The sequence below is a fragment of the Acanthochromis polyacanthus genome, chromosome 18 (genome assembly GCF_021347895.1).
Source record: "Acanthochromis polyacanthus isolate Apoly-LR-REF ecotype Palm Island chromosome 18, KAUST_Apoly_ChrSc, whole genome shotgun sequence".
Lineage (NCBI taxonomy): Eukaryota > Metazoa > Chordata > Actinopteri > Pomacentridae > Acanthochromis > Acanthochromis polyacanthus.
Genome location: NC_067130.1, coordinates 30,472,506 through 30,494,599, shown reverse-complemented (window position 1 = coordinate 30,494,599; position 22,094 = coordinate 30,472,506). Strand labels below are relative to the sequence as shown.

The 22,094-nt window shown below is 39.7% G+C and overlaps 1 protein-coding gene across 2 annotated transcripts; it reads left to right on the top strand.

The window, feature by feature from the left end:
- The first annotated feature begins 4,988 nt into the window (after positions 1 to 4,988).
- Positions 4,989 to 11,002, top strand: LOC110967166 (inverted formin-2). Of its 2 annotated transcripts, none has more exons than XM_022216682.2 (3): positions 4,989 to 5,121; positions 6,020 to 6,398; positions 8,073 to 11,002. In XM_022216682.2, the coding sequence occupies exons 2-3, from the start codon at positions 6,079 to 6,081 to the stop codon at positions 8,572 to 8,574; spliced, it is 822 nt and encodes a 273-aa protein (XP_022072374.1). In that variant the 5' UTR covers positions 4,989 to 5,121; positions 6,020 to 6,078; the 3' UTR covers positions 8,575 to 11,002. The 2 variants fall into 2 exon arrangements, with proteins under 2 accessions (XP_022072374.1, XP_022072373.1); XM_022216681.2 differs by having other exon boundaries at positions 5,973 to 6,398.
- Positions 11,003 to 22,094: the final 11,092 nt, after the last annotated feature.

Sequence of the window (22,094 nt, the reverse complement as noted above, 5' to 3'; positions counted from 1 at the left end):
AACCAGTAGAGAGTTTTCTGTTATAAACAACCAAAAAGAAGTACTTTCTAAAGCCTATTTTGAAAGTACAGGCTCCAAAGTAGAAGCCCAATGCAACAAAAGTCAATGCACCTGTGAGCACTGAAACAAGCCGAGTCCACCTGTGAGTTCTAATTAGCCTGATTGCATGAACACTGCTATAAAATGACCTGAGAACACCAGAACTTTCTCAGTTTTCTATGGGCTGCGTCTCTCTGCATGTCTGTATCATGGCTCTGAACGGAGTTGCCAGAATTCCCAAAGGAACTAAAGAGAAAAAAAACACTGATTGTGAGTCTTAACAAAGATAGAAAAAAATGCGGAAGGATTAATGACCAACTAAAAATCAGTGGAAACAGATGCAGCAGTAAACAGGAGGTATAGAATAAGCCACATGTGCAATAAAATTATCATGGCTCGCTCTTTGGCTCAAAATTGCAAATGAAACTTTGCTAAAGAATGTGGAGAGAAGCCTGATGAACAGTAGGAGCACATTCTTGGTTCAGATGAGACCAAGACAACTTTGTTTGATTCTAGAGGAGTCCAACATATCTGACGTGAACCCGGCCAGGACGACCACGTGTGCAGCAGAACGGAGCTCGGAATGTCATGATATTAGACTCAATGAGTGCAAACGGTGTCGCACAAGAGGTTCTAGAGCAAATAAAAAGCGGAGAATAGGACTAGGCCAAGTATATTGTCTGTCTTGAATCCAGTAGAACGTCTCTGGGGTAGTTTAAAGGGAAAGGTAGAGCAACACAATCTCTTTAATGAAGGGTCACTGCAAAAAAAAGTCTCCAAACACTGGCACATGTCTCTTGAAATCTGTGGACACAAACATCTTTCATGTCCAGTAGGATTAAGTCTGTCATCAAAAATAAAGGTGGATTTTAGAAGCATTTAGAAAGTAGAAGCCTTAAATCTCATTATGTAAAGGTGTGCTGACTTCTGTTACCTTGAGTTTCTACCATATTTTTAAGATAGTTAATTTGACATCAAACAAAAAAAATTACTGTTCAAATTAGAAGTAATGCAATCACGGTAAGATGACAGAAATTTGAATTAGTTGACATTTAAGTGATATTGCATTTGTTTACTGTCTGGTAAAGCAGAAAGTTGTACAGTATCAGCAGTAACTTTATGCACATCACATCTGCGGATGGAATCTCTGCATTCCAGTGTAAAATAAACTAAAATATACCCAGGTTTTGGTCTCTGGATTTACAAATACTGGAGTTTAAAACCACATCTTCTGAGAACATTAACGCTATAGCATAACTAAGGATGAATTATGTTCTGTATACATTTCCAAGGCGGACAGCTCATTGTGTGATTCAGCATGAAGACAAACTCCCCCACGCATCATCACACTTAAAGACTTTTGAAGTCGACTGAAATGAGCAAGATGTGATGAACATTCTTGTGTTTAACAGTGTGGGTTAACAGTGGCCATTCAAAGAGCACTTAACAGCTCCCTGCTAGTCTTTAGTCATACACACAGAACAAAAAAGGAAAAAGTCTAATCATCGAACTCCTACTTCAGCCGTCTGTCGGCTCCGTCAGAACGCCGGCTCTGCACTCAGATGAAAACGGCCACATTAGCTCTTCACATTAAGAGCTCATGAATAGATTTACATCTCTGGGATCATTAGCTGAAGGATTCTCTCCACTGCATTCACACAACATTGTCTTCATTGCGCCGCTGCAGGTGCCGCTGGCGTCAGTTTTAACGCACCATCGCCGTTTTTGTCCTCCTCATTGTCAGCATCATTACTGAATCATCTTCATCCTTTTGGTCTTTTTCGTTATCGTCACTTCCATCGGCATGTTTAGCGCATTATCATCTTTGTCACATTGTCGTCTCTAATGACAATATTATCACTGGGTCTTTTTCCAGGGTACAAACTTGCAGGATGTTTTAGGGCGGCCCAAATCTTTACGCATGTTCCACCTACAGGAACCAGGCTTGTAGAACCTCTTTCTGTGGAGACAAAAGTACTTAATCCAGCGTAGGAACTTATGAGTGGCCTTTAAACTCAACGCTGCTTTGATAAACTCAGTGAGGAACCCCCAATGTCCTCTTGAAGTCTTTGCTGAGTTAAGCAGTCTTCTTCCCTAACATCGCCATCAACAATGTGGGCTAGCATATCTAACCTCCATTGTTTTATTTCATACATGCTCATAGAACTGGAGTGACGTTGTGGTTGAAGCTGTTGGATCCGACACTGCAATGGAAACAGAATGGCTGAAAGGGTCCATTTCAGGGCTTTCATTCCTGTAAACCTTCGCACCACCTCATGTCTGCCCAAAGTTAGCTGCCTATTGCCATTGCCACCTTCAATGTCATCATCCATGCAATGTTCATGGACCAGATCTCAAGCTGCGGCTGAACTGAGGAAGATGTCCAGTTCGGAAACCTCAAAGTTGCTCTTATTTGCAGATTATGTAGTTCTACTGCCTTCATCAAGTCATGACATGGCTCTGAGGCAGTTTGAAGCCAAGTGTGAAGCAGCGGGGATGAGTCAGCATGTCCAAGTCTAAGTCATGGTTCTCTGGAAGAAACTGGTGGATTGTTCCCTGTGGGTTCAAGGGAGCTGTTGCCTCAAAGTACCATGATATGCAGTTCATGAGGGAACATGGAGTAAAGCAGTAGCTGTAGTGTGGAAGTTGTGTGGGACTGTTGTGGTGAAGAGGGAACTGACCTTTGTTCCTACCTTCAGCTATGGTCATGAGCTCTGGATACCCAACTAGAAATTTTAAAAATGTTCTGCAAAGTTCTTGTAATGCTTTAAGTGGGAAGTTTTCATTTAGTTCCCAGAATCCAGTCATTTTAAAGGTGGGATAAAGTTCTCTATAGAGACTCTAGAAATGTTCTTAAAATATTAGATGTACATATCATGTAACATCATAGGATTGTTTTGTAGAAGAAAGTTCTCAACAGCAACATCCATGCAACTTCCAACTTCCATGTTTATTAACAAATTGCATGAGAGGAACGTTTTAGAATGACATTCTGCTTTCTGAGGTCTCAATAACATCTTTAAAAAATTTAATGTTTTTTTTTGTGTGTGTTGTCATTTATCATAGTCTGACAGCATCTTCCAAAACTCCTTTGAATGTTAAAACATTGTTTTGGTTCACTTTTAACCTCATAGGAACATGCAGGTGGTGCTGGCATCTGATGGTAACTCTCTTTGGCGGGTTTCAGAGAGCATCCAACTGGGAGGACATCCCAGGGTAGACCCAGAACTTTATGGGGGGTATATATATGTCATCTGGCCTGGGAACATCTTTGTATAGAGCTGGAAAGCATTGTTGGGGAGAAGGTGTCTCGAATGTCCTTCTTAGCCTGCTACCACTGCGATGCAACCCTGGATAAGAGGACGAAAATGGACGGCGAGGTGGACCATCAACATTAATACTACTGTCATCTTCCTCATTAGCATCCTCATTGTCAGCCCCAAGAACATCTTCTGTGTATTTTGTGTATTATAATCCTTTTTTCTATCACCGTCATTATCACTGTTGGCACCATCATCCTCGTTGCCGTCATCACAACCACTACAATCATTATTACCCTCATCTGCCTCATCACCTTCAACACTCCAACCTCTAAATGTCATCCTATCACTGATGTATATGATGTTTTTGTTTTTTTAAACATAGAAATAACAAGCTCATTAAGGAACAGTGCAATGAAGAACGCAGTCACAGAACAAATGCAAACTGTTTTGTTTTTTTTTTTCTTCAGTTTAGCAGCTCGGAGTGTTGAGCTGATTTTGCAAAGCTCAAGTTTCAATTACAGCCTGATAACGTTTTCTATTAGTGCTGGTGATTTGTGCTGATGATTCATCCCCAAGATATTCCAGGTGAAGAAAATGATTCAGCTGCCATTTGTGTCCATTTCACTTCATCTAATCCTCTGCAACAATGGAATTTAATCCTAATCAGTCTAAATTTAAAGAGACATTAAGAATAAATAAACTAATTGATGATATCAGACAGACACAATGCACGTATTTCTGTTATCGTCTGTGTTTTTTAAGAAACTTCGCAGCTCCTGACTCCTTTCTGGCAGGTTGTCTGGGCCGATCTCCTCCTCCCAAAACTACAATTGGGCCTCCGATAACAGATCTTTTAATATTACTCCCTTCTTCAATATCAGAGGACTGTGAGGGTGCCAGGCAGGGATATTGAGTGAGAGCTAAGAGTTTCTCCCTTTCGGCTTGGCCCGGCATCAAAACTTATTAGACAGATAAATGAGAGCCGGACCGGGCCTCTTTCTGTGCCTGTGTGTCATTTATTCGTCCCCTGAATACCGACTCAATCAGATAGCGTCCAGCCTTTTCACGGCAGCCACCATCTCCCTGCATCCGTTGACCCACGCTGGCCAGGACTAATGTGGGCTGCTTCATACCGCACTGAAACAGCGCTTTCCCGTTCGCTTTGAAGCTGCTTTTGTTAATTTAGTTCTCTTTTATCCAGATAAACCTCTGATTTAAAGGTCATGTAGCATATATGTGGTTCCATGACTCTATTTTCTGTTTTCGTCTGTTATTTATCAAAGCAAAGAAGCCTCGCAAACCCTGCTAGCAAAGTCCTTCTTTGCTGCATCGGCTCGCATGACGTGTGATGATAAGAAACTTGATTTGCTTTTTTATCCTGCCTGCATAGAGGATGTGCAGCAATATTTAGAGGACGTATTAGAGCCTGTCCAAAATACTTGAAGAATAATGAGGACTGCTTCTCCTCGGCAGACCCTGTGTCATCTATTATTCTGGAGTTTTAGTCTGTGTGCTAACATCTGTGTGTTTTGTTCAGACTCACACTCAATTCCTGGAAAAAAAAGAGATATCCTTGACTGGTTTCCTGTAACCATAGCGATGGGAAGTGCTCTCCAATCACATTTTTGTATTGTGTGTTAGGGAAGTGCACTGTTTCCTGCTGTTTCCACTGGCTTCCTCCCTCATTGGTGTGCATTCAGGATACAGCATTTGGTCCTGGAAAGCTCCACAGTTCTTCACCAGAGCTCGCTTTTTCCTACATTGTGCACTAGTTTTTCTGAAGAATTTACCTGCAACAACACTGTCACAGTTGAATGACGTAAGTTTAACATTTCTTGTACAATTTTAATGCCAGCATTAAGGGCATGTTAAGTTTTGTTTGTCCCACAGACCTAATTTGATCTACAGTTTAATCTGTTAAAACTTGCAAACACCCTCTTGGTTCCGTGTTTTCAGTCGGTTCACTTGTTTAAACACACAAGCAACTACCAACTAGAGTGAAACAAACTGGGATTATTAGCTTTATAATGCATATCATTATGGTCTGTTATAATTTAAATGTAAAATTAGAGTTTTTGGCCACTAGTAGAGGTGTTGAGCAATGTTGTAGGTTTTTTCTATTTGACACGTAGTGAGCTGTAAATAATGTACTATTCAAAGCACCTAATAATGATGAAAGGATATGTCAAAATTATTGCGATAACTTGGTTCTTTTCCCAGAAATGGGAAAAAATGTGCTTTGTAGCTGTTTTAATAGGAAAGAAATGCATTGAATTTTGTGGAAAATGCTCATTAAAGTTGTTCACAGATTGTCTTTCAGTTAAGGTTAAGGTTTTAATATTCATAAAATTAACTGCATCTGGTTTTAAACTATCACAAAACAACTGAACAGAGTTATAAACAAAGTGTTTTACTGGCCTCTCCTGCTCAGTTGGCTTGTTGTGGAGCAAACTGTGATACACTCTAAGGTGCATTTCCACATCACGGTGGAAATATGAAAATTTTAACCACTGGAAGGTGCAAAACCAAGATCTCCCACTTGTAAATGGGTCATTTTTGCAATGCACAATAACAGATCAAACACAGCACACAGAAAATGTTTATTTTCTTTATATCATATTTAAAGCTGTATTTTAAAACACGAGTAAACAGAGATTTTTGTTGTCACAGAGCTGCTAAAATCCACCTCCTGAAGACTCCTCACGCTTCTGTTACAGCATGAAGAACTGATTCAAATCCAGCGGCGGTCCTGCTTCCTGGATCCAACCCGGCAGAGATGCAGTTTGGTCGCCAGGTCACCAGCAGCACCGCTCTCCAGATCCCTCCCCAGCCTGGCAGTGCTGCATTCAGGAACCGACATCCGATCCTGCTGGACACCATCCAGCCCATCCTGGTCAGGGCCATCATCAACCCAAAGCGGGGAATGGAGGAACCCTTTCAGTCACAGACACCACAACCCCCCAGGAGCTGTGGTTCGCCTGGGAATGCTGGGAAGTCATGCTGGAACCTGGATGTGAGGGTGGCGGTGCTTCTGGTGACTCTGGCTGGAGCTGTAATCCTGCTGCTGCTCTACAGACTCCTACAGCTGAGACACAGGTGTGTACATGAGTAATATGATGCAACATACCTGAGATCAGATCCCACCAAAATACTTCTTAGTGTTTCTCCATACAGTTCCTTTCTTATAAAAGGGAAATTTATACCTGATTGGCTTGCAGTGCAAACTTTCAAGTGTTCTAAAATGCATCGTTTGTGTCTCAACCCAGCTGAGATACAAACATGAGAGTATAGTGAAGAAATACTGGATCCTCATATCCACACCTTTAGCTATGCTACATGGACGTGCAGGGTAGAGAGCACTTTTTATATCAATTTTAGCTTCACGGACAGTGAGCATCTTGGGAATTAGATGCTTCACCACTTCTATGTTCATGTTCTGTTCGCTTGTTCCATTTTTCAAGTATGTTCAGTGCATAAATATCAGATAAATTACACTAACGAACAAAGTGCATCCTCAACTACTTTGTGTTCACAAATATTAACATGCTAAACTAAGATAGCGAGCACAGCATTTCCTTCAGTAATCCACTGTGAGGACGTTAGCCCATCTTGATAGTTTCTTTTCAAATGGTAAAATGTTGACCCCCAACTTTGCCAGTCCAAAATGCAGGAAGCTACAATTTACTAGCAGTGTTGTGTGAAAGTATATTTGTTTAATTTAAACTGCTCCATATAAAAGGAATGATGTAAAGACTCTTATGAGGGCTAGTTAGCACGATAGCAGGAGTTTATTGGATGAAGTCACGCTGCTGCATGAGCGCTAACAAACCTCTACAGACTTGAGCCATGTAGCTTGGGGAGCTATTGGATTTACTGGTGCTATGAATTCCATGTTCTTTGCTTTTTAAGTTGCCAGAAACAGAGATTCACCTAGTAGCTCTTTGACTAGTCAATGTGTTACAGTGTGCAACAACTGTTTTGCAAAATATATAGATACATTTCACTTTGGACAGAGCCTAGTAAGCTGTTTCACTCTGTCTTTGTGCAAAGGTTGGACAACCACACTCTGAACTTGATCCATCAGCATGAGATTTGTGTTGCTGTTTCTTCTTAGTACAACTCAGTCTCCACAAAATGTTCCTACACAACTAAACTTCATTTTTAATTCAATTTGAAAGGGAATATAGTTTTGTTTTGAAATTAAGATTATTTGTGACCCAGGATGTAGCGAGTAAGTCGTGCAGCTTGAAAAGTTGACTCCTGATGGACCATCAGTTTTAGAATTAAGTTTTGTTTTCTGTTATTTTTTACTTTTAGTTTAACTTCCTTTTTGGTTTGGGAAAATATCTTGCTTTGTTAGACACTTTTACATGTTACGGGTTTAGCACCAACGTTACTTGATTAGGGTGAGAAACAGTCACGAGGTAAAAAGGTGTTGGATTAAAATTCCAACACCTTTCAAACAACATGTTTAAAGCTTTACCTCTAGTTTCTGGGTTACCGGTGTGTCTACAGATGCCCTATATAATACATGATTGGTTTGCTTTAAAGGAGCAACAGTGAAGCAGTAAAATACAAACACACAATGATTAGAAACATATATGTGGTAGTTTAGCAAACATAGTCTAGTAGAAAATACATCAGCAGCAAAAGATAATTGTCTCAAGTTTGTGGAGACAGTTGCCTATTAAGCCCTTTTTCTGGTAAATAACAGAAAGTAAAGAAGCTGTCCTGACTTGTACCACATTTATCTGGTGTTGTGTTCTGCAGGTTGAGGTTGGCAAGGGCTCGCCACGCTTTGGAGTACTACAGCTTCTACCACACCGCCACCTACACCCTCAAACAGCCCACGCCTTGTCAGGAGGTACCAGCTAAGAATGGGTCGCTCCCTGAGGCTGCTCCACCGATCCAAACCATAACCACGGTGACGCCTGCTGTCATCACCACAGTGCCGCCTCCACCTGCAGCCCCACCACCTGCAAAGCCGCTCCCACCTCCACCCATCCTACCAACACCTCCCGTCCTACAACCTCCACCTGTTCTGCCACCCCCACCTGTCCACCCTCCACCCACTCTTCCTCCACCACCGGCCGTCCTGTCCCTACCGCTACCCCTACCTGTCATCCACACCACCCCGCCCAGTCCTCACCTGTCCTGGGGCGCCTGTTCAGATGCAGATGTTTACTCTCGGATCGGAGCTTTCAGGCCCTCGAGGCTCTCCAGCCTCTCCAGCCAATCCACGGTCATCCTGTTCGAACACTCGTCTCTCTAAACTCTTACACTGATTGTAGTGATGACCAAACAGTTTTCTGACACTCTTGCTTAGATAATGTATGTATGCTAGATAAGGTGCATATAAAAGGCTGAGAGGAATGTTTGAAGATAAGATACACTCAGGGTTTTTTAGGACTTTGAACTCAAGCCACTCAATTGATTTTTCTTTAAAAAGAACCAGATTTGGTACAAGAAAAAAAATGCAGTTTGGATCAAAACAACTCAGCTGTAATTATATATATTTTTTGCTCTATTGTATATTAAGGCTTTCCTCTACATTTAGGCTAAGAAAGGCTCAGAGCTCCCTCAAGTCGCATCTATTCTGAAACCTGTTTCTGAGGTAAATGACAAAGGTATGCTTGAAAAAAGACTCATGATTGTAGCACTCAGACATGCAGAACTATCTGTAAAGTGTTACTTTTGGATTATACACTTTATGAACATGTTAATAGGAACTGACAGTGATCTAACAGACTTGATGTCAAGGATTGAAAAAGATGTTGGAAATTTGAGATTCTACTCCATGTTGATGTGACTTTTTTTCTGCAGATTTGTCAGCTGCACATTCATCTTTGCAAAGGTGTTCTGCTGGATTCAGATCTGGTGACCAATGGAGTCACCTGAATTCACTGTGATTTTCATGGGGCCAGTAGACGGTTATTGGTTTCCATGGTGCTTTAAAATGCTGGAGGCTGGCATTAGAAGATGGCAAACTGCTGCCACAAAGGGATGTGCAACACTCAGGCGGGGTGTGGCATTCAAACAGTGACTAACTGGTATTGGGGAGCCCCAAGTCAGCCATGAAACTGTGGACACAAGGAAGGTTTGGTTCATGGACTCAATAGATGAATCTACTATCTTTCACATTTGGTCAACTTCTAAATCTACAATAGGACAAGATGTAACAGTGAAAAAAGTCTTGCAAACTTTGTATTTTGTACAATATACTGTGACTACTGATATGTGGAATATTTGTTTTCTTGGTTCTTTGATGTTTACAAAGAGAAATATACAAGAATTTCATGTACAAAAAGAACAAAACTGCCACTATAATGCTCATTGTCTGCAGGGGGGGAGAAGGGTTAAAGACACTGCAGCTGTTGCTTGTTCTTGCCTGTAGGAGGCAGTTTGTCTGCTTTTATTACTGACAAGGCAAAATGCCGAATATGACAGAGGTCCATTGTGGATGAGTGAGGAAATAACATCACAGTTAACAAAGACAATTAGAGTTAAACTGTTTTGTCATAATTTGCATTTTAAAATGTATTAGCAAGCTGTTCTTTTTAAAACGACCCTGTGTACACTTTTTACTGCAGCATGAAGCTTTTCTATGTGCGTTCTTCAAAATGGATAAATAACATTTTACAATGAAAACTTCCTATTAATATGAATCATATCGAGAACACAAACACATTCATATTCATCCTCGCTTGACATTCCCTCGTTATATTTAATTCCCTCTGCCGTATATTGTTACAAATGTCTTTCCTGCTCAGCTTACAACCAATTAAGAGACAATGCAGCAGCACATGTACAGATTGAATTAGCGAGCTTTTAGTATGGAGACAGCAGCCTCACCAGCAGGCTTAGATAGAGAAAAGAGTTAAAGAGGCACGTCATGAAGAGTCTCAGTTTTCAACCCGACAAGAAGAAAGCAACAAACAGCTATCAACAAAAACAACTTCCCTTATGAATTTACAAACTAGTGTTGAATTATAAATGAGCGGTCAGTTGGGAAAACATGCTTAAATATTGAAGGACAATTTATCTTAACTGATGGTTAGAGCTAACTTAGACACTGAGATTACCATAGAAACAACAGGCAGATGTTACCTGTGTGTAAACAGGGCTTCTTTATACTAAGATCAATCTATCAATCTGTGCTCATTTGTAAAAGTCTTGGTTAGATCAGTGAGGGACAAATTATTCACAAGCTGTCGATAATTGCCTGCTGTACCAAATTATGTTTGTTAATTATTGTGCCATGTTTCAAATGTATTGAAGAGACGATTTGAAATGCAGGGAAAACGTCAGTCATGATATAAGACTGTAAAGTGGAGGAAAAGCACCAATGTGGAACAGGGAGGAACCTTGCCATGACAAACCAGCTCAGGAAATGCCTCCCATCTGAGGAAACAATGAGCTCTGCTAAAGTAGCAACACAATAAAAAAGGAAGAAGGATTACAAAAGGTTAGGATTCATAGTTTGGGGACTTGTAAGTTGCAGAATGCAGGAAAAACAACTGATTGTTTATTGCAATGAGATACATTTATCACTTGTAATCCTCTTAACACCACTGTGCTTAAAAGGCTTGTTTTCTGTGAAAGAATCATTCAACTTTTCAAATGTTTGTAATAAATACCATCAGTTTTGTGTGGTTTCATAGAGACAAATGATTTATATAAATAAATAAGCTTAAAATTGTCATATTTCATTGTAGTCACTTTATTCAAAATGTTTTAAAAAATTATGTGTTTTGCACTTATTGAAAGTTGTATAAAACCAAAGAATTCAACTGAGAAGCCATGACTGACTCAGGCCAGTTGTGAGCATCAACCATGTGACCAAAATCCAGACACTTTTTGGGTGAACCTTTCAATTCATTTTCAGTCAATTTTATTTACCAGTTCAAATGTGTGATCTCAAGACACTTCAATGAGAAAAGTAAAGACAATATTATAGAGAGAAAACCAACAAATCCAAAATTTCCATTGGATTCCCCATCTGAGCAAGCACTTGGCGACAGTGGGGAGGTAAAACTCCCTTTTTCAGGAAGAACCCTCCAGCAGAACCAGGCTCAAACAGGGCGGCCATCTGCCTCGACCGGTTGGGGTGAGGGGAAAGAAGAGTGAGAACGGGATACAGAAAACTCATGGGATCAAAACAAAAGAGAACAATTAACCAAGCGAAGGATACTGAGGTCAGGAACTGTGAGTCCGAAATGTTAATCCAGTCCATCAGTGCTGCTCAGATCATCACATCAGACACACAGCAGAATGTCTTCTTTATAGAAGAGAAGACACGTTGGAAGCAGTTCTTCTTCTTCTTCTTCTTTGTCTTTCTCTGCTCCTTCTCATTGACTTCAGGGTTTAGGTTCATCACTAAAAAAGGAAACATACACTGTTGGGTTTACATTCGACAAGCAGAGAATGTAAACATGGAAATCAACAAAAGTCCATATCAGTCTTTTGTCACCTGCTGGGCTGCTAATGTCTCTCAACCTGTGTACAAAGTAAATAGAAACACACTTACCAACTCCTGGTGGGGGAGCTGCTGTTGAGATAGTTTTTGCTGATGAAGGGATGGTTGAGGATACCACTGGGGGTGATTCTGTCGTCCTCATCCCACTGAAGCATCGCCTTTAGCAGCTCGATGCACTCCCTCCTCTCATCAGCCTCTGCTGGGTTGTCCGTCTCAGAGGACACCTGGTGCAGAAAACATTTGGAAAGTCCAACAGTGGTCAAATCACCTTCCACCGTCAAATGTGAATACCATAAATGAACGGGACTTTTCAGCAACTAGCTGCTGCTTCCTAAACTACCTACCGTTTTCATTTCATCCAGAGAGTCCAACTTGTAAACTGTGGGGTCGGAGTGGACGAGATCGGTCTCAAAATACTCTCCAGGTGTCTGAAAGAAGAAAACAATGATGCTTACTAAAGTCTTTATCTTATTGAGTGAGTAAAGGTCAGAGGTAAAATCACAGTAGGAGTATTGTACCTTCAGCCGCCACAAACCATTAGACTTTTTCTGAAAAAATAATGGTGATCTCAGGCCAGCATCGATGAGATGTTGCGGCGGCAGACCCAGCAGACGGATCATGCGTCGGAGCTGCAAACAAAACATAACACCATGTTAGACCTGAAGCTAATCCTGTGACGGCTTCTAATGTGTTTCAGCTGCAGTAATTTACTCACTGTCCAGTATTCTGAGTCTGATCCGAAGAGAAAACTTTGAGTCAACATCCTGGCCATCACGCAGCCTAAGGACCAAATGTCAATGGCCTCTGAATACGGCAGGCCCAGGGTGATTTCTGGAGCTCTGAATGTGGAAAAAACATCAAATGAAGATGTGACACAGTAGACAGTAAGGAGACAGCGCTGAATTAAAGATTTCTCAATGTTTAAAATGTATCGGTGTTTCCTACCTATATTCAAGTAGTTGGCAGAGCTTTCGTGCTTTGCCTTTGGACCTGTACTTGGCCAATCCAAAGTCAATAGGTGGCTTGCAAACACGTGACTTTAGCGGTGGCATTAACTTCCGGTTAATGAAGTGGTGGTCAGGCCAACCAAAAGGACTGCCACAGATCAAGGAAAACGCAACTCCTTTTCGGAGTATTTTTGTACTTTAGATTGTAATTCTCAAACTCGATACATCGAAAAACTCAAATTTTGTGATGGCATAGATCCGTACGCGTTATACACAGGGTCGGCCCTAGGACTTTGGTGGCCCTAAGCAAGATTTTTTTTGTGGCCCCAAAACATGCACAGGGCAACTACCAAATCACGTGCACAGCTTGTAATTGGGTTGAAACACACATGCACATGATTAACAGCATTTTTTTAAAATATATCCTTAAAATGATAGAGACAATTACCAATAAGTGTTCAAAATAATAGAAAAAAAATAATATTTAAACTGTAAAAGCAATCAACTTGGATTTAACAAGGTCTATAAGTAAAAACAATGACAAATGAACACCAAAAATGTAGTATATTTTGACAAATAGTGGTCAGTAAAAGTGCAAAATATTCAAAATATTGAATAATACAGTCAACAAATTTACAGAAAAGCAATTAACTTGCATATATCAAGGTGAAAAAACAAAGCCAATGACAAATGAAGACTAATTATACAGCTAAAATATTCTGACAAATCAATAGAAAATAAAGCTATAGTATAAAAGTGCAAAGAGTTTAAAATAAATAGTGAAAAATGTTAACAATTGTACTAAAGAACAGCTATAGGCTACTATACTATAAACTATAAAAACTATATATACAAGGATTTGTTGTGAAAGCACCTCTTTACACTACCAGCCTACTTTCAGCCAGTTGTTCATGGACTCAAAAAATAGGTCACCAAACATCAGAAAAATTAGATTATTTAATTTATTTAGCTTCATCCTTTCACCACCATCCAACATCAGCAAGAATGATCTCAAAATCTTTGCCTCCTTGCTTTTCTTGAAGCGAAATCGTCAATGACAACCTCGTAGGACACCTGTTTGCCAACCTCATGGTTTATGCTAATAATAGCAAGTCCTGTGAGGCGGTCTTGTGCCATCGATGATCGCAGGTATGTCTTTATCAGCTTAAGTTTCGAAAAGCTTCTTTCAGCTGATGCCACTGTCACTGGTAGGGTACAGGCAATCCTTGGGGATATCCAAAGATTTGGATACAACTCTGTCAGTTCTTTCTTGTGGAAAAGGTCCAGCAGTTCAAATGCAGACATCCTGTTTGTGGGTAGCTGAGGAAGGTTCCTGATTTCCGAGGCCAGCTCTCTGCCATCAATGTCAGCTTCCTCTCCAATCCTCAATGTATTCTCAAGCTACTCACATTGTTTCTTCAGTGCTTCCTCATCCAAGGCTGAGAAGTTCTGTAGCACCCCAAACTTGCTTTCAACTCGCCCAAGTGTTTCAAACCGATCACTCAAAGTTGTAATAGCAGAGTCCACTATCACATTAAAAAATGTGGTCTCCAGCCTCTTCAGGGCATCCTTGACTGGTTCATCTGGTGATTCATAAGCAAAGTGAGTCTTTGTGCTTCGCAGTCTCTTCTTCAGTACAGCGTCCACATGCATTTCCTCACATGCATTTTTTGCAGAAGCTTGTGCAGCAGCAAAGCCATTGTCTCTGTAGCTCAAGAGATGGCTCTTAGTACTCTCCAGGAGGTTGACTGCCACATCCAGATGCATTTGGGGAGACTGCAGTAGCTTACTGGCTGTGTTGATCATGAAAAGGATGTCATGCCACACAACTGTGCAGATTTGGAATCTGTATGACCCAACCTCCTCTGCTAAAGATTGTGCTTCAACTTTTGTGATGGCATCTGTTGCCTTTTGCCTGACTTCTAGCAATGCATCCCTTATGCCAGATGCTTGATAGCGCAAAGGAATGATGCTGTTGACATGGCTCTCCCACCTTGTCTCACTCCAGGACTTTACAGTAATGGTAACATGCTGTTTCAAAATGGACCATCTCTGGGTTGCAGCTGAGAACAGATTGTAAATCTTCTGAACATGGCCAAAGAAACTGGTTGCATCTACAGAATTCTTGGCAGCATCAGCCACAACAAGATTCAAAGTATGAGCCCCACAGGGGACATACAGGGCACGTGGGTTCTTCTCCAAAAGCCTTGCTTGCACTCCTTTGTTTTTGCCCTTTATGTTTGCACTGTTGTCATATGATTGTCCTCTGCAGTTACTGAAGGGAATGTTCAGTTCTTCCAGCCTGCTCTAAATGAGATCAGACAACCCAAGTCCTGTGGTTTCTGGTGCAGTCAGAAAGCCCAAAAAGTGCTCCTTGATCTCAGGTGCTTCTCCCAACTTCATTGTTCTGATCACAACAGACATCTGCTCCTGGTGGCTGAGATCTGGGGTACAATCCAAAATTATGGCATAATATTTGGACTGTTTAATTTCAGCCACCATTGTCTCCATAATTTTATCACTGATGCATCCAATAAATTCATTCTGAATTGTTTTGCCTAAGTAGGTGGAATTTGAATACATTCCACTTTCAATTTGGTTAACATGTTGCCTCATGACTGGGTCAAACTTAGCTAAAAGTTCCACCTCTTTTAAGAAGTTGCCATTATTGTGACAGTGCAACGTGTCAGCAGTTCCCCTGAGACCCAGGTTTCTTTCAGCCAGTGACTGAATAATGGCAATCAGCTGGCTGAGAACCTCCCTCCAGCGTTTTCATGATGCTTCTATGAGTGACATTTCTACCTGGTCAATTGTTTTGCCTTTCTTAAGTCGAAGCTCCAGTTCTTTCCATATGACCATATGCTTGTTGTGATCAGGGCTGTTTTCATGGGCTTTCAACAGGGATCCAATGTTCATCCAGTCTGACAGTCCCTCTTTAACCAACTTGTAGCTCTTGCTGGAGTACAGTTTACAACAGAAAGAGTAAACTGCATTGTTTTTCTTTGAGTAGACAAACCAGCTTCGCTTAATGTTTTCCACATTTATCAGTTTCCTATACATATAGTGGTAATAAAAACATCTTCCATCCTGCCTTCTGGGAAAGGTGAATGAGGGGTCAACCTGAAATGGCCCTCTGCGTACAATTTCCGTCCTGTCTGCATCTGATAGGACAGATGGCCAGTCAAATGCAGGTGGATCCTGGGAGGTGGCAGAAGGAATACCAGTGGATGATGAAGGTGGCACATCAGTCATGGCCTCTGTAGCTGGAATCATATCAAAGGAAGATGTAGAGGGTTGTGGTGCTGGTGCCTCAGATATGTCTACAGCTTCAGGCGGGTCAGAGGAGGATGTAGAGGGTTGTGGTACCTCTGCGATGTCCTCTGCAGCCACACTCACATCAGACGATGGAGTAGATGCCCCTGAAGCTTCAGATGATGTTCCAGTCATGGTAGTAGATGGACCTGGTGTAGCTGAGGTTGGCCCAAAATATTTCAGTAACGCCCCTGAAAAAAATAACATATTCAAATATTACTATTTTCATGCAAATTTAAATGTTTTTCTACTTAAAAAAATAATTTCACATAGCTTGGAAAGTAAATGGATATCCTTAAATGTTTGGGCCAGTTCAGATATTGAATATATGTATTAAAATTATAAGTCTAAACAAACACAAATTTAATGTTGCAATAAAACATTAAATTGACTCCTATTCATGTTATTGCTTGGCCTGCAGCTTCAACACATAGGTCTACTGTTGATTTGATGTGTGAATGACTGTACACACCAAAAAAAACTATCATTCACATTACACAAAGTTGTAATTTTTTCTCTTTTCAAGAATATTGAAGAGGCTAAATATAGTGAGCTTTTGACAAAAATCTGCATCCTAAAATAAGATGGAGTGACTAATATCACAAGAGTTGTGCTTATTTGACATATTTAACTGCCTTCAAGGGTCTGTTCATAGTCTATTCTTGATCAAAAGTTGTGTTTTCATGTCTAGCCTACTTTTCACATTTCTTAACATGCAACTAGCAGAGAGCCTCGTTATCCCACCACAGCTGCAGTGTAGAGCCTGACCGTCTAGGAACCTGGCTGGAAACTGTATGCATGCAGAGAGAGATTTCTGGCTTTTACTTTCCCCGTTTACATAGCCAATACAGTATCCATGCCTGATTGCTGCCTAGCTTGTTGCCTCCTATAGAGCAACAACCCTGTAACCATCCTAAGGCTGCTCAAAAGCTGTCGACATTATTGCATCGCAATACCAAAATCAAGGCAGGCTACCCAAACGACGCCTAAGGCCATTTGTATTCGCTAACTAAAAGATTTGAAATGTCTAATTTGGAGAGTTTAGGCTACTTGCATTAGAGCCCACTGATGGGGCACTGCACACGCTTGAGTGAGAGAGCAAGCGAGAGAGATTGTATCGGAAAGATTTGTGTGAAGTCGAGTGGCATGATAACCTTTATCTCAGGCTCTTCTTTCCATCTCCATCTTCTTCTTTTTTCATCCTTCAGCACCACTCCTGAACTTCCTTTTTGGAGCCATGATGCCATCTCTAGTGTAGTGTTACTGCTTTTCCATCTGTGGCTTCTTCAGACCAGTGTAATCGATCAAGTTTGAAACGGTGCCGTGGTGTCACAGTAGCCTAACTTACGCACGAAGCATGGAGTCACCAACTGACTGCTGGTTTATTTTTTCTTTCCTGTATTTTTCCCGTATAGTTTTCTAATAAGCCAGTTTAAATTGATATGTTACCATGATGATTTATGTTTTATTGGAATAAAGACAGGGACAAAATGTGAATCACACACTTATTGTGGTGTGGCCCCCTATAGTGGATGTGGCTATAAACAACGGCATAGAGTGTTTATGCCAGCGGCCGGCCCTGGTTATACACGAAGGATTTGACTTACGAGTTGGAAAAATATCCGCCAGTTCAGTTCCCTAATATCTCAAACTATCTGGTGCTACAAACAAGCTTTTGCACTGCTAAACAAATGAAGGCTTGGAAAAGCATGGATTCATACAATTTCTTTGTCTGTGGATGGGTTAAAGAAGTCGGAGTTAAGATCCTGAAAGACAAATCCTGCATCATAAAAAGCTGTGTAAATAACGATTTATGTAAATTTGTACTTGCTAGGTGTGTTAGCTCGGTGGATGCTAGAACGTGTTTCTGCTGTTCTTTTCAGGTGAAACATTCGCAGCGTTTATCAAAAACACCAACTCATACCTGGTTGTTGATAAAAGAAGATGGAGAAATAATAACTGCGCACTGCGACTGCATGGCAGGGTAAATAATCCTTCAATGTGACAGTTTTGTGACAGTAAACAAGCTAAAAACAGTGAACGTTAGCTTGCTAAGTGGGTAGTTAGTGTGACCAATCTTTAAAGAATGGGTCTTAAAACCAACACAGAAAGGCTGTAAGCATGTATATCATAATAATTCACTAACCTTTAATGAAGTGATCGCCACAGACTCTGACATTCTTTGACTCCGCTCCCTTCGAACTTAAGGAAATGTTATGGAGCCATTTTTCTCTGCGTCTTTTCGGAAAATCCTCAGTGCGAGGCCCTTTTTTAATCTCTTCACGAGGAACCCTGAAGTATCCTTTATCAATTTCGCGATTTGATCGATTAGAACAACCTAAAACAACACACGCAAAAGGCATTTTTGACCGATGAGTGAACGTTAGCCACGCTCGCTGCAGTCAACAATCAGCTCCGCTGACCACCACTTCATGATATCATAGGTAATGAGGCGGATGTGACGTCATTTGCAAGCCACCTATTGGGGCTGACGAGCGGTGGGGCCGCCATCTTGGTCCGATCACCCGCTCCATTCAGCGCTGTTTGACAGCGCATTTAATCCATCTTAACTCTGAATATTAAACTGATTTTCACGCTTTTTTTTTTTTTTTTGCTGCAAACGTCATACATGTAGCTATGATACAGGACAAATGATTCGGTGTATTTTAATATTCATAGCAGGATTAACAGTAATAGAATATTCTGATATTAAGCTCGACTGTAGACAGGTATTTTGCGAACACTGTAAACACACACACACACACACACACACACACACACACACACGCTAATATATGTTAGAGAAGCAGATAATGGCAGTAAAGTCAATTATTTTAATAATTTGAAGAGACAATATATGATTACGCTATATATACATATATAAACAAAATACTGACTAATGAACACATATTTCTATATAAAACAATAGATAGAAGTTATATATCAGAGAAAATGAATATATATAAATCATAGATGGAGTATCAACATCATTCACACACACATATATATATATATATATATATATATATAATAGATAAAAGTTATATATCAGAGAAAATCATAGTACATATATAAATCATGTATGGAGTATCAATATAATCAATATATCAGAAAACATAATATATATAAATCATATGTGGAGTATTAAGATAATCAATATATCAGAGAAAATTATTATATAAATTATATATAGACTATCAATATAATTCATACATATATATTAAAAAAAGATATATCAGAAAATGATTTTATATATATATATATATATATATATATATATATATAGTTTTATATAGAAATATGTGTTCATTAGTCAGTATTTTGTTTATATATGTATATATAGCGTAATCATATATTGTCTCTTCAAATTATTAAAATAATTGACTTTACTGCTATTATCTGCTTCTCCAACATATATTAGTGTGTGTGTGTGTTTACAGTGTTTGCAAAATACCTGTCTACAGTCGAGCTTAATTTCAGAATATTCTATTACCTGTTATTATTATTATCTATTATTCCCGCTATGAATATTAAAATACACCGAACCATTTGTCCTGTATCATAGCTACATGTATGACGTTTGCAGCAAAAAAATAAAATAAGTAAAAAAATAAGTAACTGCACTCTTCTGTTTAATGAAGTGAACAGTTTGGAGTTTCTGAGGAAACATCCATGTAATTTTGCTGCAATACTGTCTTATAACACAATTCAGAACAGGGTGTAACACTCAATGCTGTTGTTTTATGATAATTGGTTCAATATTTAGGGCTGCACAGTGGTGTACTGGTTAGCACTTTTGCCTTGCAGCAAGAAGATCCCCGGTTCAAATCCCGGGGTGGACCTGGGATCTTTCTGCATGGAGTTTGCATGTTCTTCCTGTGCATCCGGGCACTCCGGCTTCCTTCCGCAGTCCAAAAACATGCTGAGGTTAATTGATCACTCTAAATTGTCTGTAGGTGTGAATGTGAGTGTGATTGTTTGTCTGTATATGTAGCCCTGTGACAGACTGGTGATCTGTCCTGAGTGTCCCCTGCCTTCGCCTGAGTCAGCTGGGATAGGCTCCAGCACCCCCCATGACCCTAGTGAGGATAAAGCGGTGTATAGAGGATGGATGGATGGACACGTTAGAACCAAAATTATGTGACATTTTAATTTTGAGACTCGTGGAAGACAGACAGGACTTCAGCTTCTCTTAAGGATTTGGAGAGAGCTGCAGAAGAAGTAAAGAAGGGAAAGTTCATACGTCAGGTGAAGATCCACAGAATGACTTTTCAGCCCATCAGGTCATACATGAACAAATGGAGACAGATCTTACATTATATGAGGTGTAAAATTTCTTCAACAGTGTTTCAGCATTTTACATGAACCCAAATTTATCCACTGTGTACTTTCTTTACAGTAAATATGACAGTTAAAAGTTTAAAAAATAACTACATGACATATTTGCTGCTTTGTTTACATTTAAACGAAGTAGTGCTGAGACTGCTGTCAGAATGTGACTACCTTGATTTCATTGCATTGAAAAAACACCACCATTCATCCAATCTGATTCAAACTTGCCACTGCACTTCCTCAGGACCCCTGCAATACCCCTACCAAGTTTGAGCATGATCTGATGTACCGTTGTCAAGATATGCAATGGTTTCTATGCAGTATGAACACCTCTAAAACTACATTACATATTTGCTGCTTTGTTTACATTTAAACGAAGAAGTAGTCATTTGAATTCTAGCATTAATGCTGCATTTAAATCCCAGTGTGCAGACAGTTTAGGTCAGTGTCTTACGGCTTTCAGCAGGACAACAGGACTACAGTGAAAGTAGCAGGACAACGAGATTAAACTCAACTTCAGCCTTTCAACAAAGTGCAAAGAAGCCAATATTTTTGAGGTAAGTGACTTCACTGTTCTGTTTGATGAAGCAAACACCAGAGGAAACATTCAGAAGGCAGTTTTAAAATCTATTTTTCTACAACTCTGTCCAATTTGTAATGAAATCTGTGTCAGAACAGGATGTAACACTCAGTTTTTTACTTGTCTTGTAATTTTTAACATCTTGTTATTAAAAAGTAAGATCTTAGCAGTGTGGAAGGGAAGTGATGTGTTCAGGTTTGGTCATAACTGGATAAACTGGACTAAAACTAACCAGTACTCCTGTAAAGAGCCGGACAAACATTTTTGTTCAGACAAAATTTGGTTTTAAAGCTTCAAACTTGGAATAATTTGACTATAACCATGACCAAATGCATAGATATGTTGGGATAGCAGGATTTTTCTACTGGGAAATATTCATTTTGGAGAATATAAAGATAATCTGATGTGTTGATGTGAGCAAGATTTAAGGTCACTTTTTTCTGATAAGTAAATGAATTCAGTAAGTGTAATAAGTAAGGTAATAGCTCATTCTGTTTCCTTAACTTGCAACATGGAATCCAAAAATGAAATTGGATTAAGCTATCCAGTAATATTTTAGTTTTTGGTGCCACAACTTGTCATATCTGCTCAATCAGTTACTAAAGTTCATCACATTTTCTTTTTCATTTTTGTGACCAAGCATTTAATGTTAAAAAAATATTCTGTATGTTTTGTTTTGTATTATCCTGGCATGCAAGTACAAAAGTGTCAGAAAATATCATTGGTTGATTTCTGCATTATTGTTTTTTGGGGTAATGTGTGCTCAAAGATGAGACTTTCAGTGACAATTTCAATTAGTTTTAAAATTTCAATTCACCTGTTATCAGAGATTATTTCATCGACTTGTCCTGTAGTTGAAACTAGAACGAACCATAAAAAATCATGCTTTATCTGTATTAGTTCTGGAGATACTGTCATTTAAACATTACCTCAAATGCCTGTAATATGTTAAACATGTGCTGGACGTGGATAAACAGGCTTTTAAAAAATTCTCTCAAACATTTTGATTTGTGAATAAAAACGCTGAACACATTTCTAAAAGTTAGCATTTTTAATATATTTGAAATCTATTTTATGTGAGAAAAAATCTGTCAAATGAGACATGGTTGAGCAGAAAATGTTCTAACAAATGAGAGATTTCAACA

Excerpts from the sequence above, each read along its gene's own strand:
- LOC110967166 (XM_022216682.2), top strand. The coding sequence starts at position 6,079 with ATGCAGTTTGGTCGCCAGGTCACCAGCAGCACCGCTCTCCAGATCCCT. Across the intron at positions 6,399-8,072 it reads CTCCTACAGCTGAGACACAG|GTTGAGGTTGGCAAGGGCTC; the intron begins GTGTGTACATGA and ends TGTGTTCTGCAG.